Source organism: Neolamprologus brichardi, chromosome 16 (assembly GCF_056152115.1).
Source record: "Neolamprologus brichardi isolate AB-2024 chromosome 16, ASM5615211v1, whole genome shotgun sequence".
Lineage (NCBI taxonomy): Eukaryota > Metazoa > Chordata > Actinopteri > Cichliformes > Cichlidae > Neolamprologus > Neolamprologus brichardi.
Genome location: NC_142119.1, coordinates 32212501 through 32230778, shown reverse-complemented (window position 1 = coordinate 32230778; position 18278 = coordinate 32212501). Strand labels below are relative to the sequence as shown.

Below are 18278 nucleotides of genomic sequence, written 5' to 3'. Positions count from 1 at the left end.
CTCCATAAGCTTCAACTGGTTCAGAACTCTGCTGCTCGCATTATCACCAGAACCCCTCCTACCAGCACATCACCTGTTCTTCAGGAACTTCACTGGCTCCCTGTGAAATTCCAGATAATATTCAAACTTCTTCTGCTCACCTTCAAGGCCATTCATAACCTCGCTGCTCCTTACCTTTCTGACCTGTTAACCACCACCTGTTCTGCCCGTTCACTTCGTTCTTCTTCTTCTATCCAGCTTGCTGTACCTTCCTTCCGCCTCACCACCATGGGAAGCAGAGCTTTCAGCTGCTCTGCGCCCAGAAATAAGAAACACTGGTTCTCCCCCACAGTTTAAATCCCAACTCAAAACTCATCTGATCAAATCTGCATATTCACTGTGAATCCACGGTTTGTTAATTTTATCTTGTGCTTTTGTTTTATTGTTCTTATTCTGCCATTGTTTTACTAAGTGTTTTATCCTATTGTAAAGTGTCCTTGGGTGACTTGAAAGGCGCTCATAAATAACATTTATTATTATCTTTGTGAGGACCAAAAATTGGCATCCTACTATACTTGTGGGGACCCGCAGTCCTTCTGGGGACAAAGGGTCGTCCACATGAGTTTGAAGGTTTTAGTGTCGGGGTCAGGTTAGGGTTATGTCAATGAGATGTCCTCACTAGCATATGAAAACGAGTACGTGTGTGTGTCAGTTCTGAACTTACTTCTGTTGATGTTGAGGTGCGTGAGGCTCCTCCGAACAATCAGGAGGAAGCAGATTCAAATCACGTCAGGGCGGAGTTTTTGTCACAGGAGGAATGGACATGTTTGGTCTCCATGGTGATGGGTCTGCTGACAGGATGCTGCAGCTCCGAGCTCACGGCTGGGATTGTTAACTCCAGCTCAGGTTATCAGCTCCACTTATTTCAGCGTCACAGCCTCAGCGTTTATGTTCTTATTTATTAAAAAACACGTTTTGGAGAATACAGAGCTCGGCGCGCACACACACACATACACACAGACATACACACACACATGCACACACACACACGTGCAGGTACAACAATCAGCACAGCGACAGGACACAGTCTGTGTGAAACACTCATGTTTTCCTGAAAAGCTGTTTTAGTCTTTTTACAGCTCAGTACTGTGCAAAAGTCTTGAGCCACCCTCATTTTCTTACCTTTGATCCACAGCCCTCTGAAGGTCTTTAAAAGGTCTTCTTTGGACACTGGCTGCTCTTACACTCAGGTTCAGTCCAGTCTTTGTACCCGAGGAAGGTTTTTTATTAAGGGTCTGAACTCTGACCTACAACTCATTCGAGCATCAAAGGCTCCTAACAAAAAGATGAACCAGAGCCGTGTCAACACATAACAGACATCAACACAGAACCAGCCCATCCACAGCAGGTAAACAAGGAGGACCTTCAGCTGATCATCTGCTGTTCACTGAAGCCTCCTCAGAAATGCTCTCAGTAAGGACGTCTGTCAGGAAGACATCCTTACTGAAGGCAAACAGATGAGTCCAGATCACAGCTGTGTGCACTCACTGCCCACTTACACAGCACACAGTGGGGACATGTTCACAGAGACTTGTGGGGATGACGTGGACACGCTTGCTGATGTGTTCTTCTTCTGTGTTTTGAAAAGACATGATTATTCCTTCCAGGTGAGTCAGAGCTCATCCTAACATTAAACCATGAAATCTGTAGGAATCCTGTTGTTAAACACGTACACCGTCTGACCTCGCCGTGCTGCTGAGGAACTAAAAATGGACATTTTAAAGGCCAAGCCTGGTCCAGAGTGAGAACCACAGCAGCATCCAGACTGTGAGCCAGCTGATGTTCAGTTCATGAGATTCAGCCTCAAACATAACGAGCACATTGGCATCGAGCGGGGGGTCACGTGGAAAAGCCTTCTGCTCCGTAAGAAGCAGTAAGTCTCATGGAAATCTGAGTCCTGTGTTTCTTTCCAGCCACAGCACGCACCAGCCATGATTCAGTTCTTGCTGAGGTGTCCTGTCTGCAGCTGAGCATCGCTACATCTAAAGATACGACTCGTGACTTTAGGAAAAGCGCTCACACACATGAAGTCACTCTTATTACAGGTCAGACTGTGGAGCTTAATTTTAACGCCCACCAGCCACGCTCATGTCTCGCACAGCTTTCTCGCTTCCATGTTGACAAAACCATGATGGTTTATTTTATCACTCTGTCATTTTTCTTTGGTGTCACAGTTTGGATATTTATCGGTAAAGAACAGAAACTCAGTCCGATGGGCTGACAGAGGAATCACAGCAGGCAGGTGCAGCTGGTCTGTTTCAGTTTTTCCTTCTGGTCCCAAAATGTAAAACAGCACGTTTAAAAATAGCTTTGTTGTTGCCACCGTTACTGAGACGGACAAATGAACGTTTTGTGTTTGTGTGTAGCTGTACTGAGAGTGTGTATGTGAGGATTCACAGCTGCAGAACAAAGCTACTTCCATGCAGAAATAAAGTAACCTGAGGCTGAAAATGACACCAGAACTGGACTGAAGGTCAGAGGAACAGGTGTGATGGATCCACATCATGGTCAGTGTGTACGAGGAGGTCAGGAGGAGGTCCAGCAGTGAGAGTCTGCAGCCATCTGTGAAGCACGGTGGAGGCTCTGTCATGGTTTCTGGTCAGTCAGTGCTGTTGGAGATCTTAAACTGATGAATTACAGAGTCTGATCCACCACGCAGGAACATCTGGAAACATCTGACTGGCAGCAGCTTCATTTTTCAGCACCATAATTATGCCAAACACAAAGCACACATCAGTGATGGATGCACCTCCTCAGAGCTCAGCTCCACTGAAGCAGTGTGGGATCCTCCTGACAGAGAACACAACCAAAGGCAGAAACATCTGAGGAAGAGCTTTGACTGTCCTTCAGGAAGCCTGGAGAACCGTTCCTGAAGATCCTCACAGAAACTACAGCCTCGTATTTTTACCTGCAGACGTTCCATAAACATGTCAGCACACGGTGCTCCACTGAACACAAACACAGAGATCCAACAAACCACCAAAGTAAGGTCCTGGATTTTGTGACGCGTCTGGCAGGTGGTAGCGCCATGTTGGTGTTCACTGATTGGCTGGTTTCTCCAGCCTGTGCTGAGCTTCACGTCTCGCCTGCAGAGGCCTCTGATCCATCCAGCTGCAGGAAACTGAAAACAACGTTTCAGACAGAAAAACTCGACGGCCTGAATCGAACACGGGGACCGCCTCCATCACCTACACCTGCTCCTCCACCTTGTTGGGGTCCACGTCAGCGGCCGGTACCACCTGCATGGGCTTGCAGCAGCCGTTGCAGATGTACTTGAGGAAGCAGAGGTACGCGCTGCCGGACATGATCACCGTGATGATGATGATGATGGTGGCACCAAAGGCTGGGGAGATGGCGTCTTCCAGGACGGACTTGAGGCCTCCCACGGTGATCCCACCGTTCCCGCTGCCGAGAAGACTCTGATCAGGCTCGGTCATCCCCTGACCTGAAACAGATAGAAGAGGTCAAAGGTCAGAGGTCGTCTTGTGGCGGTACCATCACCTGTTCAGGAGTTCATCCAGACTTAAACCTTTAATGACAGCAGGTGATTTGCACACCTCCAACAGCGTCACTGTTGGTTTGTCTGCAGGCCGTCTCACCTCACACCTGCTCGCCATAACACAGCGTCTGTAGCTGCAGGCGGGGCCATTCTGTTGTATGACCGCGGTAACACAGAGCTGCTCAATGAACCACAGGTGTGAACTTTCGTTCTCTGTACTGAGCTTTAAAGAGGACATGAAACACTGAACACATCGAGGCTAATTTACCCCACTGAGCTCTCAGACTCTGACACACATGTAACTGCTGTGAAGCTGGATTTAACAAATAACAGCTTAAAGTTATAAAAACATGTTTCTGTCAGTACGAACGTGACGTCAGGTGGTTGGTTGGCTGCAGCTAACAGGCTCTCCTCTACACTGTCCTTTACAAACACCAACATCACGGCTAACAGCTGGATTTCCCTGTTTCAGTGCAGCTAGCCAAACAGCCACTTCCTGCTACAGACACAGACAGTAAAGTGGACAGTATGTCCTGGTTTCACATAAACTCACTGCTGCAGCACTACAGTGATCCCCTCACACTGATGTTTAGCTTTAATGTCCCTATTTTCCTCTGAGGTATCGATCCTGTCACTAGTTAGCTAACATAAACTAATGTGAGTCTGTTAGCCTCAACCAACCAATCACATGACGTCACGTTCGTACTGACAGAAGATGGTGCTTAACATGACCCGGTGTGTGTCAGAGTCAGGATCAGTGGGGTAAACATGTTCAGTGTTTCATGTCCTCTTTAACGAGCAAAAAGAGCTCCCAGCTGTGAAACGCTGCACAGAGCAAACAGAGACAGTAAAAAGCACAGAAATCTACTGTAGTAAATCTATTATTTTCTTTCTCAACTTCTAAAAGTTTAACTTAAGAAGGCAGATTGTTGTTCCTAGAGTATCTAAAAGTAGAATGGGAGGGAGAGCCTTCAGTTTTCAGGCCCCTCTTCTGTGGAACCAGCTTCCAGTTTGGATTCGGGAGACAAACACTATCTCTACTTTTAAGATTAGGCTTAAAACTTTCCTTTTTGCTAAAGCATATAGTTAGTGCTGGACCAGGTGACCCTGAATCCTCCCTTAGTTATGCTGCAATAGATGTAGGCTGCCGGGGGATTCCCATGATGCATTGAGTTTTTCCTTTCCAGTCACCTTTCTCACTCACTATGTATTAACAGACCTCTCTGCATTGAATCATATCTGTTACTAACCTCTGTCTCTCTTCCACAGCATGTCTTTATCCTGTCTTCCTTCTCTCACCCCAACCAATCACAGCAGATGGCCCCGCCCCTCCCTGAGCCTGGTTCTGCTGGAGGTTTCTTCCTGTTAAAAGGGAGTTTTTCCTTCCCACTGTCGCCAAAGTGCTGCTCATAGGGGGTCATATGATTGTTGGGCTTTTCTCTGTATCTATGAAGCGCCTTGAGGCGACTTTTGTTGTGATTTGGCGCTATATCAATAAAATTGAATTGAATTGAATTGAATTTAAGGGGGCGTTGCCCCCTCTTGCCCCAGCATAAAGCCAGCCCTGACTTGGTATGTGTGTGTTGGGGGAATAAACTGTTCCTCAGGCTGGCAGTGAGGATGCTCTGGTTCCTCTGTGCTAAGAGTGTGTGTGAGGGGTGTGTGTGAGGGGTGTTTTGTGAGGGGTGTGTGGCATCCTCCACCATGCTGGTGGCTTTGTGGATGCAGCGGGTGTAATAAGTGTCTGTGATGAGGGAAGAGAGGCTCCAATCACAGACACCGATCACACACGAGGAACGTTTTTCTTTTCGTCTCGCGCTGCTTTGAATTCATTTTTTTTTCAGATGTATTGGAAGGATATACTTCAGGTCATGTTTGGCACGAATCTGTCCACCCTCTTCAGTGGGAATGTGTCACTATGGCAACCGAGGCAATAAAAGAAGCTGAAAAGCCGTGATTTTGTCCTGGCTGTGAGTCGTTCATCGTCGGGATTAAAAACGACGTTTTTAAAGGTGAAAGCCTGTCGCGACGACACAAATCAAACATCACTGATGCATCATGGGTACATAACACACAGGAACACAAATCTGTGTGAGAACAAACTCATTGGTTTGATGTGTTTTTCACAAGCAAAGAAAGAAGCCGAACAACAGCCGCTGAACCTCGGGTCACCACGACCTCACAGAAGTCTGACCAAACATACAAGATAACATCAAAGCTGTGGCTCAGAGTGAGCTCAGCACCAGGAGCTGTGGGACAGAAGAGAGCTGGACTGAAATCTGCGTTCAGTTCATTTTGTGCGTTAGCGCCTGAAGGTCGTCCTGTCCTCAGGGCGGATCCAGCGCAGGCTCGCTCACTGCTCAGGGCCAAACTCAGAGAGCCCTGCAGCGTCTGTTAGAGGCAGCGAGTGAAAAACACTCAGTATGTGACCTCCATCACAGGAACAGCAGTGCAGCGCACAGACTCCACATGATGGGCGACCGTTAGCCTCTGTGCTAACATGCTCACCTGTCTGACTACACACCGCTTCAACCAGGATCTTTATTGGACCCATCCAACCAACACATCCAACCAACGCATCCACCCACCAACCGTCAATCTAACCATCCATCCATGACATCCAACCAACCTATGGCGCTATTCTGAGTGCACGTAAAAGAAATTTGAGTGAACAAAATTCATTGCTGCATGCAAAAAATGTATTTCAGTGTTTGCTATTACACACACACACACACACACACACACACACACACACACACACACACACACACACACACCAGCCCCTCTCATTCAGTTTTTGCATTTGCTCTGCTCAGATCTCTGCGGACCTGCTCGCAACGTCTCTGCTCCTGCACGTTCAACTTTTTCTGTACAGCGTTATATTTGTGCCACAAAACCGACCAATCACAGGCTCGGATGCAAAAATTCTGATTGGCTGTTTTGGTCTCCAATCAGCTCGCTAGCCACTGTAGCTAAACCCAGGCAAATAGAGTAATATATCAAACTCTGCCACTACCTCGTTTGAGTTTTGGACTAAATGCATTCTGGGGTATTTGCCCATTTTTTAACGTGCGCTCAGAATAGTTGCCATACCAACCATCCAACCATCTACTTTTCATTTTCAAAGCTCCAAAAGACTCAAAAACAGCTAAAACAAAAGTATTTTGTCTTTGTTCTTTTTGTGCTGTGACTGTTTCAGTCTGAACTTTAATAACAGAGGAAATGATGAGCGATGGATGGAGGAGGTGGAGCTGCCTGTGGATGAAGTTTGATACCATCTTTCATTAGACTGTCCACGGCTGGTGGACCAGTGATTGTTTCTGATAAGACGTCTGGCGCTGGCACACTGATTATCTTCAAAGCAGCTTCCTGCACATCTCTGGATTTGTCTCGGTTATATGTGACGCACAGACATCGTCTCCCCTCGTGGGACAAAACAAACAGAACTTTTATAAAAATGGTTGGCAGAGACGCAGAGACCCGGTCATGTGATCTTCCTGTTGAGATCGGGTTGGAAAGGAAAATACTAATCCTGCCTCGAGGTTCAGATTCATCTGTGTCCTCCTCATTAACAGAAAAGCTGTCCACAGGCAGCAGGTCCTCTGTGCACGCAGACAAAAAGCTGCTGCCTCGCTAAATTCATCCTGTGATTACCGCTGCCCTTCACACCCCGTCCTAATGAGCAGGCGGAGGCTGAGAGACGACGTACGGCTGGAAACTCATGTGCAATCCACTCATGTGCTGATCCACACTTTAAACAAGGAACTGAGGGCCTGAAGCAAGCTGGGGCCAAACACCACTCGCAGGAAATGTTTCCACATTCATGATCCGGATGTGTGAATTTCTGGAAGGACTTTTTCCTCATTCTGAACCAGAACAAACTGGATGTTTGTACTCCTGCTTCAGTAATAATCACCATAATGTGAAAAATAAAGGCCATCCTTACTGCTTCCATTCAGGTTAACATCAGCCAGCTGCTGTTAATGCACCAATGAATGACCAGCAGCCTCTGTTGCAGCAGGACTTCTGTCTGTCTGCAGGTCTGCAGCATTCAGGGATGTTAGCATGATGCTACAAATCTCCCAGGAGTTTACATCCCTGCAGATTCACCATCTCGTCTCCACCTCAGACTCTACAGGCCTCAGTTAGCAGGTTAAAGGTCAAAGTTCAGCACAGACTGAACAAGTATGGCTGTTTGGAAGTGCTCTTCACACGGGAGCTCAGCTCTGCAAAGCTGCAGCTCAAATCAAAATCAAATCAAATCACTTTTATTGTCACATCACATGTGCAGGTACACTGGTACAGTACATGCGAGTGAAATTCTTGTGTGCGAGCTTCACAAGCAACAGAGTTGTGCAAAAATACAATAACATAAAACAAGCAAAATATAAGAATGGCTAAATCTGAGACTAATAAACATATGTACAATATATAATAGTATATGCATTACTGGATGTGTATACTAAATATGTTTTTCTATGTGTGTGTGTGTGTGTATACATATTTTACAAATTAAATAGAGTAAGCAATAAAATAAAATATACAGAGGTTTGTAGTTGGATATTGTGCAAAACAAATTAATGTACAGTGTGGAGTGCATAATGTTGAAGTTCCAGTAGTGAAGCTGAGGTGTCTATGAAGTGTTCAGCAGTCTGATGGCCTGGTGGAAAAAGCTGTCTCTCAGTCTGCTGGTTCGGGACCGGATGCTGCAGAACCTCCTTCCTGATGGAAGTAGTCTGAACAGTTTATGGCTGGGGTGACTGGAGTCCTTGATGATCCTTCCCGCTTTCCTCAGGCACCGCTTCCTAAAGCTAAACAAAGACTTCTGGAACAGACGAGACCGTCAGCCCGGCGGAGGAGGGACGATGATCCACTCAGAGTATTCTGGAGTCGGTGTGAGGCCATCTGTCGACCAATCACCGGACAAAGAACCCGAGCACAGCAGCATGCATGAAACGGAGCTCAGAGAGCCGTGCATAACGAATGCTGCAAAGCACAAAGAGCTGAGGCAACGCTGTGAAGAAGAGTGCAGCAGAGTCATGTGACAGACTGATGACATCACACTGCCACTTCCTGCTGCTGGATCGTGAGGTGGCTGTAATCACTTTTAGGTGCTGAAACATTTTCAGTTTCTTCCTGTGAAACGCGTCAATAAATAACGTGCATTTATTTCTTATAGAATATTATAAATGAACACTTTCGGATCACCTGACCTTTTCCTGGCTCTTTATTGGGCTGTTATCATTGAGCTGTGGTGTAAAGTGGGTTTTTAAAGCAGTCACATTACAGGCTGATGCTGCTGGAGCACACCGCTCAGGTGTGTGACTCTAACCTTTAACCTTTACCACTCACAGATATGTGAGGTCAGCAGGAGCTGAAGCCTCAGCGCAGACTGAAGCATCCTTTGAGCAGACGCTGCCCTCCATCAGCGTGATGACACCATGCCTTTCCAGTCCAGCTGTTCACCTCTCAGAGTGCACTCACAAAGCTTTCAGTGGTAATTAGTACGAGATGTAACGAGTCAGCGATCACAGATCTGCCTCCGTGCTGAGTGTGAACGTGTCATGCAGACTGCTCAGAGGAGAGCAGCCATCACTGCGAGCGCTCAGTGCGCCCGTTTGATTTGATGAGGACGCTGCACAGAACTGACCCCAGCACAGCCTCTCACCCACGACCCAGGCTCCATCCTTCACTGATGTGTGTTCTGCATTCTCCACCTCCTCCTCTGTGGAACACCATCTTTCACAGCAGTCTGAGCCACACATGTGATTTTCAGCCAGCCTGATCAACTGTGAGGAGACAGCAGATCAGTAAGAGCATCATTACATCTCAGATCAGCTGCTCTGCACATCTACCTGCTGATCCAACAGCAGCTTCATCTCGTCCTCGCTGGAGGAAGTGTGAGAGCAGCTACAGGCTGTGGCAGCACATCACATGATCTGGATGTAACAGTGTGTGTGGGAGTTACACTGATGAGCATCAGCTGGCAGCCTTTAAGCAAACGCAGCAGGATCAGCTCGCTCTGTGAGCATCGACGACCAACCTGGACTCATCGGAACAACAACATGCTTCCAAAACTGACGGCAGTAATAATAATAATAATAATGATGGATTGCATTTATAGAGCACTTTTCGAGACCCCCAAAGCGCTTTACAATGCCACTATTCATTCACTCTCACATTCACACACTGGTGGAGGCAGCTACAGTTGTAGCCACAGCTGCCCTGGGGCAGACTGACAGAAGCGAGGCTGCCATATCGCACCATCGGCCCCTCTGGCCAACACCAGTAGGTGGTAGGTGAAGTGTCTTGCCCAAGGACACAACGACCAGGACAGAGAGCTGGGGATTGAACCGGCAACCTTCCGATTACAAGACGAACTGCCAACTCTTGAGCCCCGATCGCCCCCCACCCATCCCCATCGAGCCACGGGGCCCAGACAACACCAAAATACACAGATGACATCAGTGTTCACATCTCACCTGAAAGCAGAACTCAGACTGTCTGCCGGACGCTGGGACAACAACCCCACTTCCTGTGCTGTGAACTCTGACCCCCACAGACAGTCTGACCAAAGCTTTGTGATCATCAGCTGATAACAGGGCTAAAGAAGCGCTCAGACACCAAACATCTGACAGAGACATCGAAAGATTTCACAGGAATCAAAAAGCAGTTTGTTGAGATCCGAGCGAGCATGCTCCCGCCAAAAAACTAAAAGTCACGAAAATATGTGTCATGAGAGCCGCTGTGTCAGGTGTGAAGACCTGGTGGTCCACAGCTGAACACGGAAAACACAACCCACACAAACAGGACACACCTGAAACACGCGCCTCAGACCCACAGCTGTTTCTAATGTCGTGGCTCTGTGTCTGTCACATCCACGCTGCACACAGAAGCTCCCACCCAGGTCCACCCGCGTCAAACTCAGTGGAACAGCTCCCACGGCGTGTCCACCAAATCTGTGCTCACGTTTCAGAGAACCCTCCTTTCATCAGTAACCCCAGGAGGAGGAGAGCGGGTCATACTCACAGCGCACAGCTGGCAGCGCCACGCTGATGAAGAGGAGCGCTGTCAGCGGGATGAAGCGCTCCGCGCACATTTTACACCTCCTGCACGCGCACCGAGAACCACGACTTCAGAGACACTCCGTGTACACGCGCACACAACTGTCACACACGCGCGCGCTCTGGTTTCTCAGTAGGACGTCGTCCCGTCGATCCGGTAACAACCAGACAACAAGCTCCGAAATGCGCCTGCGCACAGAGATTGAGAGACTGACAGAGGGAGAGAGAAGCTGAGAAAGACACACAGACACACACACACACACACACACACACACACACACAGACAGGTGATGTTCAGGTGAGGAAAGAAGTCTCGAGCTCCATCACAGGTTTGAACAAAGGCTACAGACTGTATATAAAAGATGGAGGCGCACACCTCAACACTGGTTGGTTCCTGAAGTTTGAAAATTTGTCTTTCACACACAGACGTGAGCCAACAAGCTCGCAGTTCCTCTGGTGTCCAGCAGAGGCAGCAGTGAGTCAGTCTCCATACACAGCAGCTGTTTCTATAACACACCTGTCAGCAGCACCAAAGCTGTCATTTCTTTAAATTGTGTTAAAATAAAACATCATTTTGCAAAACCACCAAGTGTCATTTTTCTGACAAAAGCTCACAGAATATAAAAAACGGGTTTTTATTTTGTTCTATTTTATATCGTATGTTATTCTTTTGTTTTTCTTGCGTCTGACTTCACACTCTTCACTTTGTGCTGTGACCCAACAAAGTTCCCACTAATAAAGGTTCATCTTATATTGTTCAAGAATCTGAGCTCACGGTAACAGCAGCTCGGAAACACTGAGACTGGATAAAACATCTTCATTCAAAACTACAAAAACATCCAGCTCTGAGCTTCCTGTGATGACATCACTGTTGGACCTGAGCTCAGGACCTGAAGGGTCGTGTTGTCGTCTGTGAGCAGAGCGGTCTGAGGTCAGTACGGCACAGTAAGCAGATCCATTGTTTCTAAGCGGCACACAGACATGATCGAACTTCAGGACTCGTGTTGATCCTGACACATCAACTTTGTGTTTCACAGGACCAGATATGATCGTGTCGTGATTGTGTCGAACCTTCCTGAACGGCGCTTTGTCCTTCGATCACACAGAGACGAGTCGCTTACTAAATGTGGAAAAACTGAAGCGAGTAACTTTATTCGAGTCACTCAGATACAAACACAGATGCAAAGAATATAAAACTTCTCCAAAATAAATTTATTTCCTCATCAGTCCGTCACCGAAGGCTCAGAAAAAGTCAGAGGCCACCACTCGTCGTTTAGGCGTGCTCTGTGGGGCGCCGCCCTTCTTTTTGCCGGCTGGTGTCCTTTTCACGTTGGCGCTCAGCGGTGTGGGCGGAGCCTTCAACACGCCGAATTTGGGTTTCTGCTGCGGGTCGAAGGGAACTCGTGACGAGCCGTCAGGACTCACCAGCAGGCTGCGATCCGTCTTCTTGAACTCTGCACCAATCAGAGAAAACGTAAAATGACTCCAACAGGAACTCACTGAGAAACATCTGGTATTACAGACGTGATGAAGCACACAGACCCACAACATGTTAGCGCACAAAACACCATCAGGAGAGCAAACAACGGGTGCACAGGTGAGTGCTGCTGTTACTGAAATGCTCTTTGAAGTGGATCCACCTTTGCTGGACTTCATCACTTAATCAAAAAACCTAATGTGAGAATACAGTCAGACTGTGTGTGTGTGTGTGTGTGTGTGTGTGTGTGTGTGTGTAAATGTTACAGATGTTGGCAGCTGTTGTGTTTGGGCCTCATGGTTAAAAACAGATATGGTGATGGTGACAGAAAGAGGCCCTGCAGGGCTCTAGACTAACTTTTTGCCACGCCTGCACTGGTGCACCCAAATTTTTCAGCCACATCGCTGAACACCGCAGTTTTACACGTGCACTTTTACACGTGCACTTTAGGGGCGTGATGTGTGTCTGCTGTTGACCACACGGAGACTTTCAGAGTTGCAGAGATTCGAACAGTTGGTCACACCTAAGATTTTTTTTTAGTTGCACCACTGAGCCCTGCATCGGGTGAGCTTCACAGTCCAACTGCACTCTGACATTAAGCTGAAAACACCTGTAATCTTAGAACCATAACCTACGCTGAGTTTCTTACCGGCTGTTTTGTTGTTCTTGAGGCCAAAGGTCACCTTCTTGGAGTCCGACTTTGGCGTCTGAAGCTTCTGTAGAAAACGAATCAGCAGTCAGAGATCAACATGTCTGTGAATTCTTTCATTATCCAGTGTGAACCACTTCCTGTCTGAGCGGTTGGAGATCTGGGAGTGGCTCAGAGAGGAAGCAGCTGTGACATCACCGAACTGTTTCCTGTCTGAGGTTCTCTCTGCTCACCTTCCTGCTGGACGCCGGCGTGCCCGGGCTTGCCTTAGTCTTACAGAAGAGCGGCGTTGGTGCTTTGGCGTTGCTCTGAAACGTGATGAAGTCCGACTGTGACCCTCCGGCGCTCTTCCTCTTCTTCTTCTGTGGTGTTTTGTTGCTCGGGGGCGTGGCCACGTCATCCTGAAACAGAACATCGGGTTAGAGAGCGATCACCTCGCGGCTTCTCGACCACGTCTCTCATCAGACACTCACGCTGGTGCGTCGAGGTTTCTTGGTGGCGGTCTCTTCATATTCTGCTGCGATGCCGTTCAGGGTCTGTAGCTCGTCGGCCTCGAACTCGAACACCACGGGGATCTTCCTCTTCTTCTTCCTTGTGGGAGTTTCTCTGTCCGAGGACGCCACCGTGTCACCTGCCTTACCCCCAACCTGCGCCTCAGCGGCCTCCTGTGTCATGCTCTTCTTCTTCTTCTTCCCTGGTGTCTTCCTAGCCTCCTTTTGGACCTCCTCCTCTTCTGGAGCTTCTTGCTGATCCTTCTTCTGTGGTGTTTCAGCAGCAGTCACGCCTGCGGTCATTTCCTCTTTTCCTTTTTTCTTTGTCTTCTTCTTGGTGAGCTGTGGCGCCTCAGCTGCCTGCTCTTCATCAGCTGGGACGCTCTTCTTCGCTGGTGTTACAGCGTCACTTCCTGCTGCAGGTGTCTCATCCGACTCTGAGCTCCTCACACTGATAGGCAGCGCTGCTTCAGCAGCCATCTTCTTCTTCTTCTTCTTCTTCTTAGCAGGAGTCGTAAAGTTGCTCTGAGGCGGCGGCGTGCTCACATTTTCTCTTGATGCCTCACAGCTTCCCGTATCTGCCGTTACGCCGTTCTTCTTCTCTGATATGGGAGCGCATGCAGACGAAACCTGCGGCTCTGTTGTGAGAGGAGTCTCTGTGCTTTTCTGTTTCTTCTTCTGTGGTTGGTCCTGGTGGTCAGGTGGCGGCGCTGCCTCAGAGTGGAGGGTTCCTGACGGCGTCCACGCTTCTTGAGCCGTTTGCTTCTGTTCTGGCTGCTCTGTGGTTCCCTCAGCTTTCCTCTTCTTCTTCTTCTTCTTCTTCTTGGCAGGTGTTGCCGTGTCGCTCTGAGGCGCTGCCAGTTCTTCTCTGGATGCTTCACAGCTTCCTGTGCCGGCCTTCACGCCCTTCTTCTTCTTTTTGTCTGCGGCGTCAGCGACCGCCTCTGCCTCTTCCTCCCCTGAGGAAGCACAAACAGATCATCACTCACTGAAAATCATCCGTTATGTTTCACGCCGACTTTCATTTATGATCTAAACTCAGAGCGCGAGCGGCGTTCTGGCAGGGACCTCGAACCAAACAGGTTATCAGATGACATCACGCTGTGTCTGAGCGCCGCACGAGGGTTTGAGAAGCTGAGGCTCTGTAACTGACAGACCAGCTCAGTCTTTCTCCTCCACGCTCAGGGCGGGGCTCCCCGGCTACGACCAATCAGCAGGTTTCTGTTCACGTATCTGCTCATCGCAGACATGATGCTCACCTGTACCTGCATCGCCTGCAGGTACAGGTGAGCACTGGAAGCACTAGAATCATCTCTGCTCTTAGATCAAACCTGTCATACACAGGTGTCCAACATGTGGTCCGGGGACCAGAGCCAGCCCGGTGGACGTTTGTGTGAAGCCTGAAGTGAAGCGACTGAAACCTGCCTGCTCAGCTGAAGCAGCGGCAGGAAACATGTGCACCTGCAAGGCCGAGGTCAGCTGACCACCTGCAGCACAGGTGCGGCTCGTCCTCTGTTCTATAAAGAAATCCTTCATCAAACCGAAGCAAAAATCAAACAGTTTTCACGTGTTTTTAAATCTCAGCTGGTTTTACTGGTGCAGTCTAAACGAGCTCAGACTGACTCTGCGGCTGCTCCCCTGAGGACAGGTGAGCAGGTAATACTGCAACACAGTACTTGCAGGATGTACATAAACAAAACATTGCATCACTTCCTTGTAAATCGTCAGCACCGTGATGATAACGAGTGAAAAGCCGGATCATCAATGCTTCCTTCACCAGCACCGGTGCCCCCTGCTGGAAGCCACACTTCCTGCTCTCACCTTTCTTTGCTGCCGGCTCCTCCTCCTCCAGGTGACGTCTTCTCTTTTTCATCCTCTTCCTGCTGCCGAACATGTCGTCGTCCTCGTCCGTGGAGACCTCCTCCGGGTACTCGTCCTGAGGAAAGACGCCTGACAGGAGGAGCAGATGGGGTCAAAGGTCAGAATCTAACTGTGTGTTTGGACGTGTGAGCGTGAAGAAAGGTGGAGGAGCAGTGATGGAGGTTCGTACCTTCACTCAGGTCCCGCAGTCTGAGGGTCAGCACCACCAAAGCAGGCAGAGAAGAAGAACACAGTTACTGTGAGACTGAGCAGAGGACACCAACGAAGAAGAAAGCCTGCAGCTTTCTACAAACATTCAACCCTGCAGGCTCCGCCCAGAACAACCGACAGAGCCGGAGGCGCTACTCACGTCTTTATGATCTTGTAGAGTCGCTCTCTGTTGGCTGCTGGCACGCCGCTCCGACCGGAAGCCTCCAACAGTTTGTCCGCCAGTGCAGAGTAATCAAACTACTCCGGGGAGGGGGGAGGGGGGTCAGACAGGAAGTAAAATCTCAGATAATCAGACTCATGTGTCGCTAACATCACGTGTCAATACTTTCAGGTTTTAAAGTTCTGCTTCATCACACAGCCAACTCTGACAGCTTCCTGCAAAACCAGCGCCGGCCTTCACCTGCAGCACCGGCCCAACGTCTTCATCACGCAGTGAGTCCGAGTCCAGGTTCTCCAAGTGAAGGAACTCATCGTCGTCATCATCAACTTCCTCGTTGGTTTTGTTTCCTGGAAGAATAAAAAGGACCATCTTTAGAAGAGTTGAGCTCAGACAGAGAGGAGACCGCAGCCACCTCCTCCTCCTCGCCACGTTCCTCATCACAGCTAACGTGTTCTCGTGCAGCGGCGCCCTCGTTCGACCGCCTCCTTGTGTGGAGACGGCGTCACTGCCTCGGGCTTCGTTTACGTTATTTTAACACGTTTCTATAAAATCAGAAGAAAGTCACGCGCTGCCTTCAATCAGCTGACGCCGAAGAGCGGCACGTTAGAAATCATGACGGTACCGCGGAGCAGAGTTACCAGGGATCAGCACCTGAGAGCAGCGAGGGCGGAGTCACGGACACAGGTAAGCACACCTGTCACCTGCTTAACAAAGACCAGCACCAAACGCACGTCTGCACTTCCTGTTTCTCCTCCGCTCACTTACCACTAAGCTGCTTCCTCCCTGCCTCCATCTTCAGCGTCTTTTCATCTCCTTCCTCCTCCTCGTCCCCTTCAGACGCCTGTCCCGAGTCCGAGTCCTCAGACGCTCTCACCTCCTTCATCAGGTCATCGATGGCGAAGGGAGCCTGATTGATGATGGTGCTGAAGACGCTGCTGCAGATCCCGCTGAGCAGAGTCCGACTGCGGGGGGGCACAGAGGGGGGAGGGGCACCAGCAAAGTTACAGACAGCAGATCCATCAGCTTCCTGCTTTAAAGGGAGCTGTTCACAGAAGCGAGCTGATTGGCTCACAGACTCACTCTTTGGTTCTCGCCGCGGTTCTGCAGAACGGCTCGATGAAGGTCAGGTTCTGATCGGCGGTGAGCTGCAGACAGGAAGCAGAGGTTATTCCCGCTGTTGCCGACTCACTGCACCCCTCTGTGGTCCACGGTGCCATTACAACCGACAGCTCACAGGCGAGGTCAGAGGTCGTTTCTTTGTTTTAACAGTACGATGAGTGAGTGTTACCTCTGCCGCTCCCATGACCGCCAGCTCAGTCAGGTAAAGGTCGAGGACGTGGAGCTGCAGGCCGCTCGGCGCCGCGGCGTCGCTCTGCAGCAGCTGAGCCGTCAGCAGCTCCAGGAACTGAGACACGGCGCTGAGGAGACAGGAAACAGTCACAGCCCGCAGAGCCACAGCAAATGACCGGGGAACAAACCTGTGTCCACTCCTTACCTGCTGTCCCAGCTCCGCCTCCTCAGCATCTCGAAGGTCTGCCTGAACACGAAGCGCACCAGCTGACAGAGAGAGCGAGAGACGTCAGGTTAGACTGCAGGGAGGCATCAGCTGACTGAACACCTGTAAATCAGTCGCCAGTAGGAGTCACCGATTCATCCAATCAGGAGCTAACGTGGGAATATCGGGAACGTGCGAGACTGCCGTCACTAACCCTGTTCCCAACACTCAGGTGAGTCCAGGTGTCGTACCTGAGGATCAACACGAAGCTTTAACGTGTTCACGTTACTTTGGTGGGTCACACGTGGTTGTTTCAGCGTTTTACATGAGTAAACACCTGACCAATCAGAGCACTGCATCGTCATCTTTTGTTTGTTTGTTTTTCCCACCTGTCCCGTTTGGCTCTTTTGCCATTCTGCCATCAGAATTATTGTCTAAAGACGAAGAAAGATGCCCAACGGATTTACTTTACCAAATCGACCATCCCAGCCTTGCCGTAATGGTCTATTTGATTCACCTTTTATTGTTTATTTATTTGTTTATTTTATTTATTTTCACTTGCTAAATACGGGACAGACTTGACTGGGGAAAAGAAAGAGGGAAAGAAAAACAGCGGGGAAGAAGGATAAAGGGCAAAAAACAAAAACCAACAAAATAAGCAGACAAAAAAAACAAAACATCCATCAATCACCTGGATCAGCTGCTGAGAAAGAAAAAAGAGAAAACAAGCAGAAGAAGAAAAAAAGAGCAACATAATAAACATCATCACGATGATATATGTGAATATAACAGTAAATACTAAATATTAAACTGTGCAGCACGTAATATCGACAGCACACAGTGTGCTTTGAAGTAGGAGCCAAAAAGGGTGTAGTTTGTGTGATCACCCGTGTGTACACCTGTGAGCATGGACGCGCTTGTTATTAAAAGGTTCCTTCATGTAATGATCTGTTAGAGGGTGTGGGGGGGCCACAGCCCCGTCCTCCAGGGCATGAAGCAGGTATGGAGGAGATCAAGACTCCAGACATCCAGAGGCCCTCAGAACACAAGAGACCAAGGAAGACCAACAGAGGGGCAGCTGAGCCACTGTCCCAGAAAGAGCTGAGGAGAGTCCCAGATGAGGGGTCACTCAGCAGCCGCGCAGCATAAGCCAGGGGGGGTTGCAGTGACGTGCCCGTGAGCTCCGCCAGAGTGACGAGCCCCAGGCCGAGAGGCCAGGGGCACCCCACCCCCGAAGTGGCCTGAGCGAGCCCCAGGCTCCAGGGCCCGACAAGCAGCCACCAAGGAGTGAGCCGGTGTGTACCTGGACGCCC

The 18278-nt window shown here is 49.3% G+C and overlaps 2 protein-coding genes across 3 annotated transcripts in view; both read right to left on the bottom strand.

The window, feature by feature from the left end:
* Positions 1 to 1425: 1425 nt before the first annotated feature.
* On the bottom strand, positions 1426 to 10763 carry LOC148098325 (uncharacterized). The gene is made up of 2 exons (XM_087829894.1): positions 10568 to 10763; positions 1426 to 3484 (listed from the first exon to the last, which is right to left on the bottom strand). Exons 1-2 carry the CDS (start codon positions 10635 to 10637, stop codon positions 3228 to 3230), a joined length of 327 nt encoding a protein of 108 aa, XP_087686020.1. The 5' UTR covers positions 10638 to 10763; the 3' UTR covers positions 1426 to 3227.
* An 886-nt stretch (positions 10764 to 11649) lies between these two features.
* Positions 11650 to 18278, bottom strand: part of rrp1 (ribosomal RNA processing 1) — an 8557-nt gene continuing 1928 nt past the window's right edge. The window contains exons 5-16 of one of the 2 annotated variants that reach the window (XM_087829931.1): positions 16966 to 17027; positions 16759 to 16888; positions 16551 to 16615; positions 16236 to 16432; positions 15711 to 15817; positions 15450 to 15547; positions 15270 to 15289; positions 15041 to 15169; positions 13202 to 14178; positions 12962 to 13129; positions 12729 to 12792; positions 11650 to 12056 (exon numbers count right to left, since the gene is read on the bottom strand). In XM_087829931.1, the coding sequence (XP_087686057.1) occupies positions 11845 to 12056; positions 12729 to 12792; positions 12962 to 13129; positions 13202 to 14178; positions 15041 to 15169; positions 15270 to 15289; positions 15450 to 15547; positions 15711 to 15817; positions 16236 to 16432; positions 16551 to 16615; positions 16759 to 16888; positions 16966 to 17027 (2229 nt within the window). In that variant the 3' untranslated portion in view covers positions 11650 to 11844. Of the gene's footprint in view, positions 12057 to 12728; positions 12796 to 12961; positions 13130 to 13201; positions 14179 to 15040; positions 15170 to 15269; positions 15290 to 15449; positions 15548 to 15710; positions 15818 to 16235; positions 16433 to 16550; positions 16616 to 16758; positions 16889 to 16965; positions 17028 to 18278 lie in introns of both variants that reach the window. The other variant, XM_087829930.1, reaches the window with a different exon arrangement.

What these genes read in the sequence shown, in the direction of transcription:
- LOC148098325 (XM_087829894.1), bottom strand. Translation starts at nt 10,637, where the DNA reads ATGTGCGCGGAGCGCTTCATCCCGCTGACAGCGCTCCTCTTCATCAGC. An exon ending in GGCGCTGCCAGCTGTGCGCT is followed by an intron (nt 3,485 to 10,567) that starts GTGAGTATGACC and finishes TATCTGTTTCAG; the next exon opens with GTCAGGGGATGACCGAGCCT.